Source organism: Sturnus vulgaris, chromosome 1 (assembly GCF_052056855.1).
Source record: "Sturnus vulgaris isolate bStuVul1 chromosome 1, bStuVul1.hap1, whole genome shotgun sequence".
Classification (NCBI taxonomy): Eukaryota; Metazoa; Chordata; class Aves; order Passeriformes; family Sturnidae; genus Sturnus; species Sturnus vulgaris.
The window spans coordinates 1,723,009-1,740,463 of record NC_142243.1 but is presented as its reverse complement, the minus strand read 5'-3'; the positions used below and the strand labels follow the sequence as shown (position 1 = coordinate 1,740,463).

At 44.6% G+C, this 17,455-nt stretch overlaps 1 protein-coding gene and 1 long non-coding RNA gene across 2 annotated transcripts; both read right to left on the bottom strand.

The window, feature by feature from the left end:
* Window positions 1–401: 401 nt before the first annotated feature.
* Window positions 402–4,667, bottom strand: LOC148225046 (uncharacterized). The gene is made up of 3 exons (XR_015798775.1): window positions 3,930–4,667; window positions 2,413–2,537; window positions 402–1,760 (listed from the first exon to the last, which is right to left on the bottom strand). It is a non-coding gene; the product is annotated as an uncharacterized LOC148225046 (long non-coding RNA).
* A 7,272-nt stretch (window positions 4,668–11,939) lies between these two features.
* Window positions 11,940–17,318, bottom strand: LOC148225045 (uncharacterized). The gene is made up of 5 exons (XM_088177750.1): window positions 16,602–17,318; window positions 14,064–14,203; window positions 13,890–13,963; window positions 12,948–13,131; window positions 11,940–12,691 (listed from the first exon to the last, which is right to left on the bottom strand). The coding sequence occupies exons 1-5, from the start codon at window positions 16,750–16,752 to the stop codon at window positions 12,539–12,541; spliced, it is 702 nt and encodes a 233-aa protein (XP_088033876.1). The 5' UTR covers window positions 16,753–17,318; the 3' UTR covers window positions 11,940–12,538.
* Between the last annotated feature and the right edge of the window lie 137 nt (window positions 17,319–17,455).

Sequence of the window (17,455 nt, the reverse complement as noted above, 5' to 3'; positions counted from 1 at the left end):
TTTGGGATGTGCCCATTCCCTGGGGAGCCTGGCCAGTGCCATCTGCTCCTAAATCCAACCCAAAACCTCCCCTGCAGCAGCTCCATAAATTTGGGGCAGTCTTTTATTAAATCATTCCAAGCCTGTAAGGCCCCCCCAGGGAGATTTTCATCCTGATGGAAGGTGGAACCTGCCCGAGGTGGGAATTTTTCCGGAGCACCACAAGGATTGTTCTGGTTGGATTCTTTCTGCCCAAACCAGGACAAACCTGGATAATCATCCAGCCCTAAAACTCTCACCCGGCACGGGTGAATAAAGAAAAAAATCCTCACAATGAGGAATTCCCCACAGAAACTTCTACCTGGAGGGAATTTTATTTTTTGGGGGGAATATCCTTGCAAGTCAGAGCTCGGTGTCTTTATCCAACACCCGCACGACCGAACGCGGAGGAAATTCCGGGAGGCTCCAAATCCCTTTGGACACCCGACGCCTTCTGAAGCCATTCCAGGGGATTGGAGGAGCCCCGGAGGCTGGGATGGCCTCCAGGGGGATGGGGAGATCCCTCTCTCCCCCCTGCACAGGCACAAATTGTTCACCTGGCCACCAACAGCAACGCTGGCTTTGAGGCCACCGGTGACCGAGGCATGGAAAAAAGCCTGGGAAAAGCTGGAGCAGGAATTTTGGAGCAGGGAATCAGGGATGTGTGGATGCTGTCAGTCAGTTTTGGTTTTGTCTTCATTATTTGTTTCTTGGTTAACAAGAGCCCCAGAGCTTTCCAAGTTTTCCTTAAGAAAATGTTCCATCAAAAGAAAGAAAATGTTCCATCAAAAATGGATCCCAAAGGGAAATTGGAGGTTGGGATTCTGGGGTTTTGAGTTGGGAATGCTCCTAATTCCTATAGGAGGGAAAATAATGATTTAAAATATCTGGTTTTTAAACTAATATTGAGAGAAATTCATAATTTGGGAGCAGGGAATCAGGGATGTGTGGATGCTGTCAGTCAGTTTTGGTTTTGTCTTCGTTATTTGTTTCTTGGTTAACAAATTCCATCCTGCCCCAGAGCTTTCCAAGTTTTCCATAAGAAAATGTTCCATCAAAAGAAAGAAAATATTCCATCAAAAGAAAGAAAATGTTCCATCAAAACTGGCTCCCAAAGGGAAATTGGAGTTTGGAATTCTGGGGTTTTGAGTTGGGAATGCTCCTAATTCCTGTGAGAGGAAAAATAATTCTTAAAAATATTTATTTTTTATCTAATATTGAGAGAAATTCATAATTTGGGAGCAGGGAATCAGGGATGTGTGTTAATGCTGTCAGTCAGTTTTGGTTTTGTCTTCGTTATTCATTTCTTGATTAACAAATTCCATCCTGCCCCAGAGTTTTGGGGGAAATATTCCATCAAAACTGGATCCCAAAGGGAAATTGGAGGTTGGAATTCTGGGGGTTTTGAGTTGGGAATGCTCCTAATTCCTGTGAGAGGCAAAATAATAATTAAAAATATCTAATTTTGTAATCAATAATGAGAGAAATACATAATGGGAATATTTTGGGGTGGAAGGGACCTTCAAGATCCTCTCCTTCCATGGACCTTCCACTCCCCCAGGTTGCTCCAAGCCCTTTCCAAAAACTTTGGGGTTTTTTTTTTCTGGATCTTGATTGGAGCCGGTGAAAATTCCAACATTCCTTTCTCTCTCCTTGCTCCAAGGGGAAAGGTTGGATGAGAGATTTCCCAGGAAAAATTCTAGCCAGCACAACCATATTCCTGTAGCTGTGGAGTTTATCAGCTGTGAAGGAAGACATTGGGATAAATCCTGATTTTATTTTAAAATCATTCATTTTGTGTTTAATCACTCTGTATTTTACTAAGGTAAAATCCATTGGAAAGATCCCTTCCTGATTTTTGTTTTTTTTTTTTTTTTTCTTCTCCCTCTCTGATCCCTGCTCCTTTTTTCCAGTTATGTTCCAAACCAGATCCATAAAAAATGCCAAAAAAGGACCAAAAACCATTCCCATAAACAAAAACAAAACAAACAAAAAAACCCTCCAAAAACTCAAACAAAAAACCCAAAACCAAACCCAAAAAAACCAAAAAACAAAACAAAAAACCCCCAAAACAAAAAAAAATCAAAAAACCCCCAAAAAAACAAAAAAACCCACCCCACCCCCAAACCAAAAACAAAACAAAAAAAAAAAACAAAACCAAAAGAAAACAAAAACAAAACAAAAACAAAAAAAACCCCAAGAAAACATCAAAAATGCTTCAAAATCCTTATTTTTTTAGATTTTTTTTAAAATAAATCATTACTGGTAGGACAAATCAGGCTCTGCAGATCACTAAAAATCAGCAAGGAGGTAAAAAATAAAAGTTCTTCCAAACATGGACATTTTAGTGGATGGAATTGGGAACACAAATCTCACAATTCATATTTTCAATACCTTGGTGAACTTTTGTAGCTGAATCACTCCCAGGATTTATGGAGACAAAGATCCAGGAATTCTATCTGATATTCCATTTTTTTTTCCATGCCATTGGAAGTGAAGCTCTGGAGCTGAAGAATTTCCTGTGCACAAAAAGCAAAATTTTTTGCTCCATTTTCAATTAAATTAAGCCTCATTTTTAGTTAAGCCTAATTTGATTGGAAACCCGATTTTTAATTCATTTTAAATTAAGCTTAGAAATCAATTCGTGTGAACACAACTCCACGATGGTTTGGGCTGGAAAAGACTTTAGGATTCCATAGGCAGGGACACATTCCACTAAAACAAATTTTAATTAAAAGTCGCCCTCCAGGTTCTCAGTTTCTTTGATTTCCCTTTTCCCAGGGGAAATCCCAAAGCGTGGAATTCTCCCCCTTTGCTGGATCGTGTGCAGGGGGAATATTTGAAGGGAATGAGATGAAGGAAATGGAGCAGGATCAGCTCCTGACTCGCCCTCCTCACACAACAAAAAAAAAAAAATCCCATTTTTACATCCCCCCCCCCGATCGCTGAGCTTCCCGATGTTGGGATTCATTCCAGGAGATGGGATTAATCTGATTTTTTTGGGGAGCAGAACTCTCAGTGTGTCATTTAAAGCTCCAAAATTCGGGAATGTTTTTAAAAGGAAGCCGAGCATGTGGGATCCCATGTGGGATAGGAGGAGGATGAGAAGCAGAATCCTCAAAATTCTGAGCAGAAATCCCAAAAGAGTTCATTTAGGAAGGGGTTTCCAGTATTCCCAGGGAGCTTCCAGGATGATCCCAGGGGATGGGCACAGCTGGAATTTCTCCATCCCACAGATCCATGGAAAAAAAAAATGTGATTTTCCTTAAAAAAACCAATGCCAGGAATGCTGTAAGGTCTGACAGTGACAGCTGGTTCATCCAAACCACAGCCAAAAATCATTGTGATTTCCTCATGGAATTCCCAGAAATTCCTATGAAATTTTTTTTTTTTGAAATCCAAGGAATTGTCCTTGTGACTGAAATTTGCCCGGATAACAAGGAAGAGCAAACAGAATCTGAAAGGTTTTGGTTTTTTCTTGACAGGAAATATTTCCCTTTTGGTTTTTTTTTTTTTTTTTGTAAAGATTCCCAAAGGGAACATTTTGCTCTCATTTGAAGGATTCTGACAAGCTCGGGTTGGCTTTTCCAGCAAAACCAATCCATGCATGGAATCAGGTGGGATCCTGCTCTGGAAATGCCTCCAGCTGCAAATCTGGCCTGAATCCAGAGCCCAAAATCTCCAATTCTGGAGATCCAGGAGGAAACATTGGCTTTTATGAGGTGAAATATTTAATCCCAGGGTTTTAACAGCAAATATCATTTTTAAAAATGGTTTTTAATTGTTATTTATCCAATGATTTATAGCTCGTTTCACCAGGAAAAAAGTTTATCCTCGTTGTGAGCAACTGAAATCTTCCTGGGATGTCACTCGTGTCCCCATTCTTCTCTTTTCCTTTCTTTGTTTCTTACCTTGGATCTTCTTTTGAAGTTCTTTTTTTTTAGGATCTTCCCCCTCACTGCAGCAATCCAAGGATTTCCTCATGGATTTCATGCCCATTTTTCCAATCATTCCATCCACCAGAATCACCAGTGCCTTTCCTCAGGGTGACTTTCCAGGGATTTCAAGCTCAAATTTGGATAAGACACCAGTGGAAAAGAGGAGAGATGGAATTACAGACAGGAGGTTCCAGGGTCTCCCCAAATTTCGGGAATCATCAGCTTTTAAAGTTGATCCCAGCATCAAAAAATAAAAATATTTTGGTTTTATGTCTCTATATTATATTTCTATAAATAAATTTACATATTCTAAATTTATATATTTTAATATATTTATAGAATAGGTTGTAAAAATATAAATCCAGAGGGATGGATCCCTATGGGATTTGGGAGAGAAAAAAATCAGGAATGGGATTAGGGAAAAGTGCTGCTGGTGCAGGGGAAGGTTCTGGAGAACCAGGATGCTCCCACTTTTCCCTGGTTTTGAGGCACCTTCAGGTTCAATAATTCCACAACTGCTCTGAGGGCCCAGGGCTCCAGGAGATTCTCCTGAGATCCATCTGTGCTGCCAGGGTTGGACTTTTCCAGAACTTCAAAGCAGGAAAAAGGATTTTCCTGGTAGAGCACCCGAGAGGAGATTTAGGGAAAGAAAGTGGGAATGGTAAAAACTTTTCTGAGCACAATATTCCCATCCCATCCCATTATCCCATCCCATCCCATCCCATTATCCCATCCCATCCCATCCCCTCTTCTCACTCCAGGGCAGAGCTAATTCCCACATTTTGGAATTCCTGAGCACAATATTCCCATCTCATCCCCCTGCTTGCTCCAAGGCAAAGCTAATTCCCACATTTCATGAATTCTGAGCACAATATTCCCATCTCTTCTCCCTCTCACTCCAGGGCAGAGCTAATTCCAAGATTTTGGGATTCCTGAGCTCAATATTCCCATCCCATCCCATCCCATGCCATCCCATCCACCCTGCTCACTCTAAGGCAAAGCTAATTCCCACATTTTGGAAATCCTGAGCACAGTATTCCCATCCCCCCGTTTGCTCCAACACAAAGCAAATTCCCACATTTTATAATTTCTGAGCACAATATTCCCATTTCATCTCCCTCTCATTCCGGGGCAGAGCTAATTCCAAGATTTTGGGATTCCTGAACACAATATTCCCATCCCATCCCCCCTCCTCACTCCAAGCCTAATTCCCACATTCTGGGATTTCCAAGCACAATTCCCATCTCATCCCCCTCTCGCTCCAAGCTCAATTCTCAATTTCCACATCCCGGGAATTCGAGGTCAATTATTTATCAAATTATCCGTTTGCACTGAGCTGGGTTTCACCTGAGGCTGCAGCCGCTCCCGCTATTCCCAAATTTCTCCATCCAGGCATTTTGCTTTCCCTTTGGAAGAGCCAGGGGAATTGCTCACAAATCCTTGGCAAACACTGACCCCTTCTGGGAAGCCAACCCGCAGCCGCTCAGGGAATCTGGAAAGAGTTTTTGTGCCCTGGAATTTCCCCCGGGAATTTGGGCAGCAAACCCTCGACACCGGCAGTGAAACCTTCCCAAAGAATTTTCTGGAGATGTTTTCCCAAAGGATACTTTTTCCTGTTGGCTTCCTCAGTTAATTTCATATTCTCCCTCATATTCCCGGATTTTTAAGGTCCCTCAAATTATCCAGTTCTGCATCATCCTCCAGCTCCTCCTTCCTGATTCTTCTCCAATATTCCAACCTTTTTCCTGGTGTTATGGGGCAATAATCCCACGGGATTTTCTCCTGATCTGGGATAGAGCAAGGGGATGCTGTGGGATTTGTGTGGGATCAGTCCTTGGCCACAGCAATGAGTGGGAATTGTCCTTTCTGGACACTTTGGGGACATTCCCACGGGTGAGGCTGAGCAGGAGCAGGATTTGGAGTTCAGATCCAGCTCCTGGATTATTGGGCAGATATTCAGGGATATTCAAATCCATTGGTGAATCCCTGGCCCTCAGAGTTGTCCTGCAGAGGATCCCTAAGCAGGGATTTGAGGAGGGACTCAGCTGCTTCGTGGATTTGCCTTTTCCATGATTGACCACCAAAATCATGGAATTTTAGGATAACTTAGTTTGGAAAAGACCTTTCAAATCCTCAGCTCAACATCCCCAAGTGCCTGAAGGATATTTGGGAATCAAAGTGTCCCTGACCCTCCAGAACCACAGGGTTTTCACTCTCCAATGTAATGAGGAGAAAATTCCAAGGGCTGTGTAAATTCCCAGGCGTGACTTGGATGATTTTCACACTTCATGGATTTTAAGATCCCGGATTTGCTGTTTCATTGTCCCTTTTGGACACGAAACTCTGCTCTGGGAATGTGCTCCCTCTCCAAGTGGGAGCAGTGCCAGCTCTTCCAGACACTATGAAAAAAAATCCATGACCTCCTAAGGCTTCTTCCAAGTTATGGATAAAGATTCCCTCAATCCTAAAATCTTTCAGTCTGCTCATATTTAGTGATGGAGTGGCTGTTTTTTCCTGGATAGGGAAAATCCCAGTCCCTGAATCCTGTGGCATTGCTGTGCTGCTGCTTGGTCTGCTTCCATAGGGTGTGCAAAAGCTTTTCCTTCTCTCAGGGTTTCATTTCCCCATCATTTTATTTGGTGTGTCCAGAATATTCCCTGATCCAGGGATTTCACTCCTTATCCCAGAATTATCAAATCCCAGGATGGTTTGGGTTGGAAGGATCATCTCATTCCAACCCCAACACCTCCCACATTCCCAGGCTGCTTCAAGCCCCAATGTCCAACCTGGCCTTGGACACTTCCAGGGATCCAGGGCCTCACAGGGAGGAATTTCCTCCCAACTTCCAATCTAAATCTTCCCTCTTTTAATTTAAAACCATTCCCATTTTTCCTATCACCACCTGCCTGTGTAAAAAATCCCTCTCCCTCTTTTTTTTTTTTTTTTTTTTTTAAGCCCCACTTTAAGCACGGGAAGGCCACAAATCTCCCTGGAAATTCCTGATTCCATCTGTCCCCTCCAGCTCTTCAATCCATCCTTCAATCCAACTGGAATTTTTGGTCAAATGAGGAATGAAAAATCAGAGAGAGGGGGGGACTTTGCTGTTGATCCAAGGGGAATAAGAGAACTGGGAACTGTCCAGGGTCATTCCATCATCCCTCCAGGAACTCAGGGAATTCCAGTGGCATTGGGCAACGCCCCCAGAGATGGCAGGGGATGATGGGATGGGATAATGGGAAAATGGGAAAATGGGAAAATGGGATAATGGGATGGGATGGGATGGGATGGGATGGGATGGGATGGGATGGGATGGGAAGGGATAATGGGATGGGATGGGATGGGATGGGATAATGGAATGGGATAATGGGATGGGATAATGGGATGGGATGGGATGGGATGGGATGGGATGGGATGGGATGGGATGGGATGGGATGGGATGGGATCATGGGATGGGATCATGGGATGGGATGGGATAAAGGGATGGGATGGGATGGGATGGGATAATGGAATAATGGGATGGGATGGGATGGGATGGGATGGGATGGGATGGGATGGGATGGGATGGGATGGGATGGGATGGGATGGGATAAAGGGATGGGATAATGGGATAATGGGATAATGGGATAATGGGATAATGGGATAAATGGAATGCAATTTTTCCCTGTGTGTGGAAGACAAACCTCCACACAAATCTGCTTTCCCCACATTATTGATATGAAACTCCCAGAAGTTAATTAAGACCAAAGGTAATTAAAGGCAGATACAAGAAAGGATTTTTGTTCCCCAGACTCCCTGCACGACTCCCAGGCAGAGCAGTGAGTGGGAACATTCCCAGAGATTTTCTGGGATCATTAGTGGGGCTGGATAAAGTGGGAGCAGATTTGTGGGGAGGTCCATGACCTCATGGCTTTCCCAATTCTGGAATTCTCCCCATTCCCCAGTGCCCCCATCCATGAGCCAGAAATCACTTTGTGGCTCCATTCGTTTTCTCTGTGTCCCAGATTTTCCCAATTGAGGCCAATATCCATTTTTATCCATCCTTTATTAAATATTGAGCAGCCTTTCATTTCCCAAAATTCCCTTCCACGCTCAAGCCTAAATAAAAAATTCCACTTAATCCTCATTCCTCCATTTTTGCCAAAATGCAACTTTTCCACTTTATCCATATTCCCCACCCAACTGAGTGAATAATTTTCCATAAAAAACCCCCCACACAGAGGGTCAGTCTTGATAAACTTTAAATTTCTTCTGTTTTTTTCAAGGAGCAAAAAACCCTCTTTTTTTTTTTTCTTTTTTTTTTTTTTTTCTTTTTTTTTTTTTTTTTTTTTTTTTAATATTCCCATGACCAGGAATGCTTTTGTGAAGTTTTTTTATGATTTCCAAGCTCCCTCCATTTGCAGGATAAACAGATAATTTTTTTTTTTTTATTTTTTTTTTCATGGCTTTCCCTTGCTGGCTCCCATTGGAATTGTTTTGCTTCCTGCAAAGCTCAAGGCTTTTTCTCCCGGAGTTTTAATCCTCTTTTATAAACTTTGGGATGTTTTCACATTCCAGGAGTTGCACCATTATTTCCTCCTTTTTGGACACTGCCAGTGCCAACACTGGAATCCTTCATGCTGAGAAATCAGCCAGGATTTGGGATTTGGAGAAAGGAGCATCAGCTACTGCGAGGATGAAATCTGTGAGTGGAGAAATTCCACTAAAATCCCATTTCTTACAATGTGGCAGCAAAAAAATTCCTTTTCCAAGTTCAAAATCTTTTCCCTCCTTTCATTTTTCGTTTTGTGTTTTTTTTTTTTTCCTGATTCCTTGGCATTCCTGAATCCATCCCTTCATTCCTAATTCTGAATCAACTCTGTTCAAACTTCATGAAACTTCTGCTTTAACAAGGAGGGTTTGGCCATTCCATCCTTTCTTCTGGAAAGAAATTTCCTGGATTTTCTTTCATCCCAAAAGATTGGTGAGTTTCCCCTAAAAATCTTATAATGCCATCACATTGGGAAGGATATTCTGGAAGTGAGGCTTTCACCCATAAAATCTCCTCGAGTTCAACTTGATTTAAAGGAGTGGAAAAAAAATTAAAATCCAAAAAGTAGCAGAAATAGGACAAAAGCAGAAAGAAAAAAAAAATCTTCAATTTTGGCAGAGGAAAAAGAGACAAAAAAAGTGGAAAATGAGACTAAAATTTTCCATTTCAGTGGACACGTGGGTGGCACGGGGTGGAAGGGTCTGAAATCCTTTTCAGACAGCACAATCTATCCTTGATTCTTTTTTTTTTAATTTTTTTAATTATTCGATTTTATTTGATTTTTTTTTTTTTTAATCTTTGTTCCACAAAGCCTTTCCAAGCACGTGGGAGACCATCAGCATTCCCAAATTCCCAAATCCCAAATTCCTGGCACCACACATTCCCAGATAAGCAAAGGTTGGAGCACTTCAAACACTCGGGGATTCCAAACGGAGCAGGGACAACAAAGCAAACACAAAATAAACAGAATTTCCCCTGTCTTTTTTTAAAAAAAAATTAAAAATAAAATAAATAAATAAAAAAGGTTTGGAATGCTTCACTTTGTTCTTTTCCTGGGAAAATCCCAGCTCTCAGAAAATCTCAGATCTCTTTGGGGAATGTCAGAAATGCATTCCCAGCTGATGCAACCGCCATGGAAGTTTTGGGAATGCCGCCACCAATTTTGTTGCTAAAAATCTGGAATTTTGTTGCTAAAAATTCTGATGGTTTTAAAGACAATCTGAAGAGAGGGATGCAGCAATGGAATCCCAGGACAGGGAGAAGTGGAATTGGAGATTTTCAGCAAACACAGAGTGATTCTTCTCCTTGGGGAGAAGGAATGGGAGGGATGGGAAGGGGCAGGAGCTCCCAGTTTCCACCAGCGTGTCCAGGGAAGGGGAGGGAGCTGGGAAGGGCCTGGAGAATTCCTGAGGGAGTTGGGAATGTTCATCCTGAAAAAAAGGCTCCAGGGACAGCTCAGAGCCCCTGGCAGGGCCTGCAGGGGACAAGGCCTGGAGGGACAGGACACAGGGAATGGCTGTGAGCTGAGAGAAGTGGATTTAGATGGGATATTGGGATGGAATTCCTGGCTGGGATGGAATTCCAAGAGAAGCTGTGGCTGCCCCTGGATCCCTGGAATGTCCAAGGCCAGGCTGGATCCCCTGGGAGGTGTCAGCCCAAGCAGGAGATGGGAATGGATGGGATTTGGATCCAACCCAAACCATCCCAGGATTCCCTGAGCAGATTAAAATCTCCTCTGGCTTCACAATCAGAATAAAACTCAAATATTGGTGATCTGGGACACGATCAGCCTTTCCAAAGGCTCCCTGAGGAATCTGAAGGAAAGAACAATTGAGCTGCTGGTGCTCCCCAAAGGATGGATCCGGATCTTTTCCACCCTCAGCCCAAAGCCTGGAGGGCTGCAGAGATTTCAGCCAAGTGTTTGTGCCAAGGAATGTTCCTGGACACTCAGCTCCAACTCAATCCCAATAAACTGTGAGAACAATCCATGGCACTGCCCTCCTCTTGGTCAACAATCACCTCCACAAAGCATTCCTGGAAAATCTTTGGGAATTTGTTGCTCCTGCCTTCAGGGGATTCAGGCTTGTGTACAAGCAAAGAAAACAAGGGACTGGATTGGGGGTGGAACATTTTCATTTAATTAAATTTAATTAAAGGTCGAGGCTTTCTGCCTGCTCCATTAATCTGATTAAAGCAGGCTGGAATTTTGGGAATAGGGGCCAGTGCAGGTGTGAGCGTGTGATGCCGACATTGGAATGGGATGAGGAAAACATCCCCTTTCCTGTCAGGATATTGCTGCCAAACATTTCTGGTCACAGCAGCTCCCAAAGCCAAACAAGGCCTGAAAACCACAATAAAGATGGAAAAATCCTTTGGGATAAAGGCAAAAATAACAACAACAACAAAGAAAAAACAAACAAAAAAAATTAAAAAAAAAAAAAAAAAAAAAAAGGGATGTGAGGAATCATTAACAATGGAAATGCTGAGGATGGGTTGAGGGGAGATGATGGAGGGTTATCAAATCCAAGGGAAAAGACAAAGGGAAAAGGGATTGGCCATTCCTGGTTTCAGTGGAAGAACCAGAGAGGCTCAGATGGAATCAGGAATTGGAATATCCAGCACAAATTCGCTGCCAGACAATCCATGGATGCCTGAAACCAGCAGGATTCCAAAATCAGATCCATCTCCAGCTCTCCCACCTCGGGACACAAATTTGGGCAGAAGAGCAGTGGCCACGTGCCCTGTCCCATTGCCACTCCCAGGAACCTGCAGGGACACAAGGAGGGATTTGGGGCTGGCCCAGGGTGGCCCTTCCATGGTCAGACGTGGATTTGGGGAGAGAAATCCATGCCAGGCACTGACCTGGGAAATGGGATCCCAGCCACTCATCCCGGGGGCTCCCCACTCCTCTCCCAGGCTGGAGAGGGATTTGGGATAAAACAACGATCCCAAAAATGATTGGGAGATGATTTCCAAGGCATAGAGGGACAGCACACAGGGAATGGCTCCCACTGCCAGAGGGCAGGGATGGATGGGATATTGGGATATTGGAATTCCCAGAGCAGCTGTGGCTGCCCCTGGATCCCTGGAATGTCCAAGGCCAGGCTGGATCACCCTGGGACAGTGGGAGGTGTCCCTGATCTCTAAGGGCCCTTCCAACACAAAGCTGGAATTCTGGGATATTCCCCATCCCACCAGGAATGACATTTCCCATCCATCCAACCCCCTGAGCTGCTGGATCCGATCCCTGGAAGCACAGGAGACCTCCGGGATCAGCACAGTTGGGATCTTCCCTGGTTGCTGTTTTCCCCCTCGGGATGAAGTGGAAGCTTTGAGCTCCCCTCGGAGCCATCCAAGCTTTGCAGATTTTATTTGGAAAACGTGAGCACTTTGTGGCAAACGCTGTTGAAATTTTCCCATTTTGTTGTCGTCGTTCCGGCCGACACAAAACTCCCTGGATTTCCAATTCCCATTTATTCAACTCCATTAAAAAGGCAAATATAGCAACTCCCCTTTGGAATGGCTTCCTTTCCCTTTTCCCTTTTAATTGATTATTTCTCCGAGGTAAAACTTTTCATGCAATGGCCAAACATCAGCATTAATTAGATTAAAGAGCGGGGGGAGAGCTGTTAATTATTTTTATTTTTTTTTTTCCGAGGGCTGTAAAGCAGAAATGAAACAAAACTCACTTTATATTCCCAGACAAGTGTGTGTGTGTTTATATATTCCCTAATTCCTGCCAGTTTCCCTCCTTTTTTCTCCTTTCAAAGCACTCCAAGCAATAACCCTGGGGATGAGAGGAGCCTTTCTGTTTATCCTTGTTTTCCTTCCAATAAGGAATAAGCTCCAAGGGCATTATTTTAACAAGGCCCTCGTAATCCTTTAACAGGGTTTGTTGAAAATAAGACCCAGCACTGCCAGACACCAGGCAGCAAAAAGCTGCTTAGTGCCAAACTCCTTGGCACTGGAGAAGCTGGGAATTGGCTGAGTTTTCCTCCTGCTTTTCTCTTGGAATATGAACTTTCCTGGGAGCCCAAAAGTGGGGAGGGGGAGTTCAGGCAGCACCTGGAATGTGGTCCCTGTGCTCCAGGAGTGATAAAAATTGCTCTGGCTCATTCCCAGATGGGATGAGCCTGAAGGAATTGGAGGAGCTCAGTGCTACAGGGCTGGAATTCTTGAAATCCCACGGAGATGTGGGTCCCAGATCCTGGTGGATTAAAAAAAAATTAATTAAAGGTGCCCACGCTGCTCTCCATGGAGAAAAACTGAAAAGCACAAAGTCTAAAAATCCTAAACCAGAGAGAATTAAAAAAAACAATAAACTTAATAATAAACACAATCTTAGGAGAGTTTAAGGCAACAGCTTTGTTGGAAAAATGAGGATCTGAAAGAAACGTGGCCGGGAGATCCAGGGCAGGGCAGGGGGGATTCTGCCCCTGTGCCCTGCTCAGGTGAGGCCCCACCTGCAGAGCTGGCCCAGCCCTGGATCCAGCACGGGAAGGAGCTGGAGCTGCTGCAGAGAATCCAGAGGAGGCACCAGGATGATCCCAGGGATGGAGCAGGAAAGGCTGGGAGAGCTGGGAATGTTCAGCTGGAGAGGAGAAGCTCTGCAGTGAGCTCAGTGTGAGCTTCCAGGAGCTGGAGGAGCTGCAGGAAACACAGAGAGAGACTTTGGACAAGGGATGGAGGGACAGCACACAGGGAATGGCTCCCACTGCCACAGGGGGGGCTTAGATGGGATATTGGGAAGGGATTCCTGGCTGGGATGGAATTCCCAGAGCAGCTGTGGCTGCCCCTGGATCTCTGGAAGTGTCCAAGGCCAGGCTGGGTGGGGTTTGGATCACCTGGGATAGGGGGAAATGTCCCAGTGTGGATTTTCCCCTTCCCAACAGCTCCAGTGCTCGCTGATATTTCCCCTGTGATCCCGGCTTTTCCTCACCTCCACCCAATCCCAATCGGAGCCAAAAAGTTCCAACTTGGCCTCACCTTGCCCTGACCCAGGGATCCACCACCTCCTGCTGATCCTTAAAATCCAAAGGAAAAGCATCCCCGAGGATGAAACCCTGGATCCATCCCACCCCACAGGGAAAACGAGGAGTTGAGAAAAGCTTTTACAAAACCCAGCTCATCTCCCCTGTGCCCAGAGCTCAGAGCTCACCTTTTCCAACAGGGAAAAATCAGCAAAGGGAAGGAGCCACCAGGAAAAACAAACAGGGGCTGGAGATGAGAGGAATGGGAGAAGGGCAGGGAAGGACCAAAGGCTCTTCCCTGCTTTTTTCTCCCTCTCCATTTCCTGCCAGGAGCAGCTCTGCCCTCCCACCTGTACCTCAGGTGACTCCAGGAAAGTGTTTCCTGAGCTTTTCCAAAGGCACCAGCCCTGAAATCCTAAATTCCCATGTTCTTACCCAGTGCTGGAGAGTCCCAGATTTGTCCCAGGGGATGCCACAGGAATTCTGAGCCTCAGGAAGAAGGTTGGTGCCTGATCCAGATGAAAAGGCCACCAAAAATTCCAAATATTTCAGGTTTTCCATGTTTTCTAAAGACATCAGCCCTGAAATCCTAAATTCCCATGTTCTTACCCAGTGCTGGAGAGTCCCAGATTTATCAGGAGATGCCACGGGAATTCTCAACATCAGGAACAGGCAGACAAGGCCACAAAAAAATCCAAATTTTCTCATGCCATAAGAGAGGTTTTCCATGTTTTCCAGAGGCATCAGCCCTGAATACCAAAATTCACGAGTTTTATCCTGTCCTGAAGCTGGAGATTCCCAGATTTGTCCCAGGAGATGCCACAGGAATTCTGAGCCTCAGGAACAGGATGGTCCCTGATCCAGCTGACAAGGCCACAAAAAAAATCCAAATTTAATAATGCCAAAAGTGAACTTTTCCATGTTTTCCAAAGGGATCAGCTCTGATAACCCAAGCTGAGAAGTTTTTATCCTGTGCTGGGCTTTGAGACTGGTTTTTAAGATTTTTTTTTTTTGAGATTCCCAGATTTGTCCCAGGAGAGGCCACAGGAATTCTGAGCCTCAGGAATAGGATGGTCCCTGATCCAGTTGACAAGGCCACAAAAAATTCCAAATATTTCAGGTTTTCCATGTTTTCTAAAGGCACCAGCCCTGAAATCCTGAACTGAGAAGTTCTTATCCCATCCTGAAGCTGGAGATTCCCAGATTTGTCCCAGGAGATGCCACAGGAATTCTGAGCCTCAGGAACAGGATGGTCCCTGATCCAGCTGACAAAGCCCCCAAAAAATCAGCTGGAAAAGCTGATCCAAGCCCCCCCCCCCCCCCAAAAAAAAACCCCAAAAGGATTTTAAATCATCCCTGTTCCCTCATTTTCTGTATCCCACAGGGAATCTCAGCAGAAAATCCTGGAATTCGAATGGGAAGGGACCAATCAGGATCATGGAAGTTTCAAGTGCTGCCCTTGGCTTTTCCATCCCCCCTCCTGCAGCCTGGATTTTGGGAATTTGGAATTGTCAGGGAGGAGATCCCAGCACTTGCAGAGCTCCCAGGAATGTTCCATCCACATTCCAAGTGGAAGCCACGAGGGGGAAATGGCTCCTCCACCACCCAAATCTCCTCCTTTCCTTGAAATTCTCAGCTTTTTGGGAACCACAAAACCCATTCACAGCAAAAGTGGCACATCCAGGTGGCTCCAGAAAAGAGGGGATTTGGAATTTCCCAATATCAGGGAGATTTTTATCCAGAGTTTCTGTGGGTGAAGCCTGAAATGGATCCCTGCCATTAACTCAGAGCTGACACAAATCACGAGATCCCAGCACCAGGAATGACAGAGGTGGAATTGGTTTAGAGCTGCTCCACTTCCCAAAAAAAAAAAAAAAAAAAAAAAAAAAAAAATTCCCTCAGGACAGAGCTTATGGACATGGGACTTCCCAAAAAAAGCCTTCCCAGTTTAGAAAATGGGACTGCTGGAGATTTTGTGCATTAAAAAAGAAAAAAGAAAAAAAATAAATAAAAGCTCTTTCTCATGGAATAATGGAATCCCAGGAAGGTTTGGGTTGGAAGGGACCTGAAGGATGATCCAGTGCCAGCCCTGCCATGGGCAGGGACAATTCCCACGATCCCAGGCTGGCCTTGGGGGTCCCTGGTGGGATCCATCTCCCAAGAGCTTCAGCCATCAAATCCCACAGGGATGCTCCAAGGCTGGGAGAGCTGGGAATGTTCCCCTGGAGAGGAGAAGGCTCCAGGGAGAGCTCAGAGCCCCTGGCAGGGCCTGGAGGGACTCCAGGAGAGCTGGAGAGGGACTGGGGACAAGGCCTGGAGGGACAGCACACAGGGAATGGCTTTGAGCTGGAAGAAGTGGATTTAGATGGGATATTGGGATGGAATTCCTGGCTGGGATGGAATTCCCAGAGCAGCTGTGGCTGCCCCTGGATCCCTGGAATGTCCAAGGCCAGGCTGGAGCAGCCTGGGACAGGGGAGGTCCCTGGGATCATCCTTAAGGTCCCTTCCCACCCAACCCATCCTGGAATTGTGTTACCCCACAACCAGGATCAACAGCACAATTTGAAATTCCAAATCCACGCTCCCATTCCCCTCCAGCCATCTCCATGCACAATTCCCACCACCCTTCCTTTCCTTTCTCCTTTCCTTTCCTTTCCGTCTTGATTTTTTTTTTTTTTAAGGAATTTGGCACAAGGTATTTCCTTGTAAATCGAAACAGGATTTATTTTTTTTTTCCCCGTTATTTCCGTGGATTTAAAAAAAATTTAAAAATCCCCAACCGTGGTTACAGCCAAGGAGAGAAGAGGGGAAAAAAAAAAATCTCACCCCTGTTCTCCAGGGGTGTTTATGAGCTTAAGTTTTCCCTTTTTTTTTTTTTTTTAATGGAAAGGTGGAAAACGATGCATTTCAACCCAACCTGGAATGGGATTTTTCTCACTCTGGGAATTTGCTGTGCTTGGAAACAGCAATCCATTAAAAAAAAAAAAAAAAAAAAAAAAAAAGTGGAAAAACCAGCAGCCCTAAGGACACAGAGCTGGCACTGGGATCGTGGAATTTCACACTCTGGGATACAACAGCAGCTCCCGAGATGTTTCCTCTTTTTTTTTTTTTTTTTTTTTTGGGATGTGTTTTCCAAGTTTGACTCACCTCTGGGAGCTGGAAAAGTTCTGGAGAGGATTGGATAAGGAGAAATTCCCAAATGCAGGGATCTGCAGGTTCCTTTGACGATCCAGGTTGTTGCAGAGGGAACCATCCCTGAGCTGTCCAGAATCTTCAATTTTGGGTTCTGCTGCCACATTTGTCACAGAATTCCCATTTGGAATCCCTCAAAGAATTTTGGGATTCCCCTGTGGAATTTTTACAGCCAGGATTCCAACAGAGTTCAGGATCTCCAGCCCACAAAAGGGAGTCAGGAATACGGCACAAAAATCCCAGAAAATCCCAGAATGGTTTGGGATGGAAGGAATCATTTCATCCAATTCACTTCCCATGGAAAAAAAATTATTTGGAGCAACCTGGGATAGTGGAAAGTGTCCCTGAGGATGGCACTGGATGATCCTAAAAAAAAAAAAAATCCCTTCCAACCCAATCCATTTGGGAATTCCATCCAGCAGCACCTCCTGTTTTCCAGCACATCCCAATTCCCAGGATTGCTCCTCCCCAGGGCAGGATTTTCTTCTTGGGAAATCCATGAGGATCCCATTTTTTTTTTTTTTTTTTCCCCAGGATTTTGAGGTCCCTTTTGGAATATCAGCCACTCTTCCCAGCCTCACTGAAAATCATGGAATTCTGGAATGATTTGTGTTGGAAGTTTAAAGCTCATCCAGAGTCACATTCCAGCAGGGAATATTTTCCATATTCTTAATCCCAAATAAACCCATCCTAAAGCCCAATTCCCACCCAGGATCCAGGAAATCCCATTCCACAGGAAAACAGGGATGGATTTTTTTCCCCACAAATTCCCAGCCAAGTGAAGACGGGAGAGAAAAAAAAATAAAAAC

What these genes read in the sequence shown, in the direction of transcription:
- LOC148225045 (XM_088177750.1), bottom strand. Translation starts at nt 16,752, where the DNA reads ATGTGGCAGCAGAACCCAAAATTGAAGATTCTGGACAGCTCAGGGATG. An exon ending in CTGGGACTCTCCAGCACTGG is followed by an intron (nt 13,132 to 13,889) that starts GTAAGAACATGG and finishes TGTTTCCTGCAG; the next exon opens with CTCCTCCAGCTCCTGGAAGC. An exon ending in GGGCTGGGCCAGCTCTGCAG is followed by an intron (nt 12,692 to 12,947) that starts GTGGGGCCTCAC and finishes TTAATCCACCAG; the next exon opens with GATCTGGGACCCACATCTCC.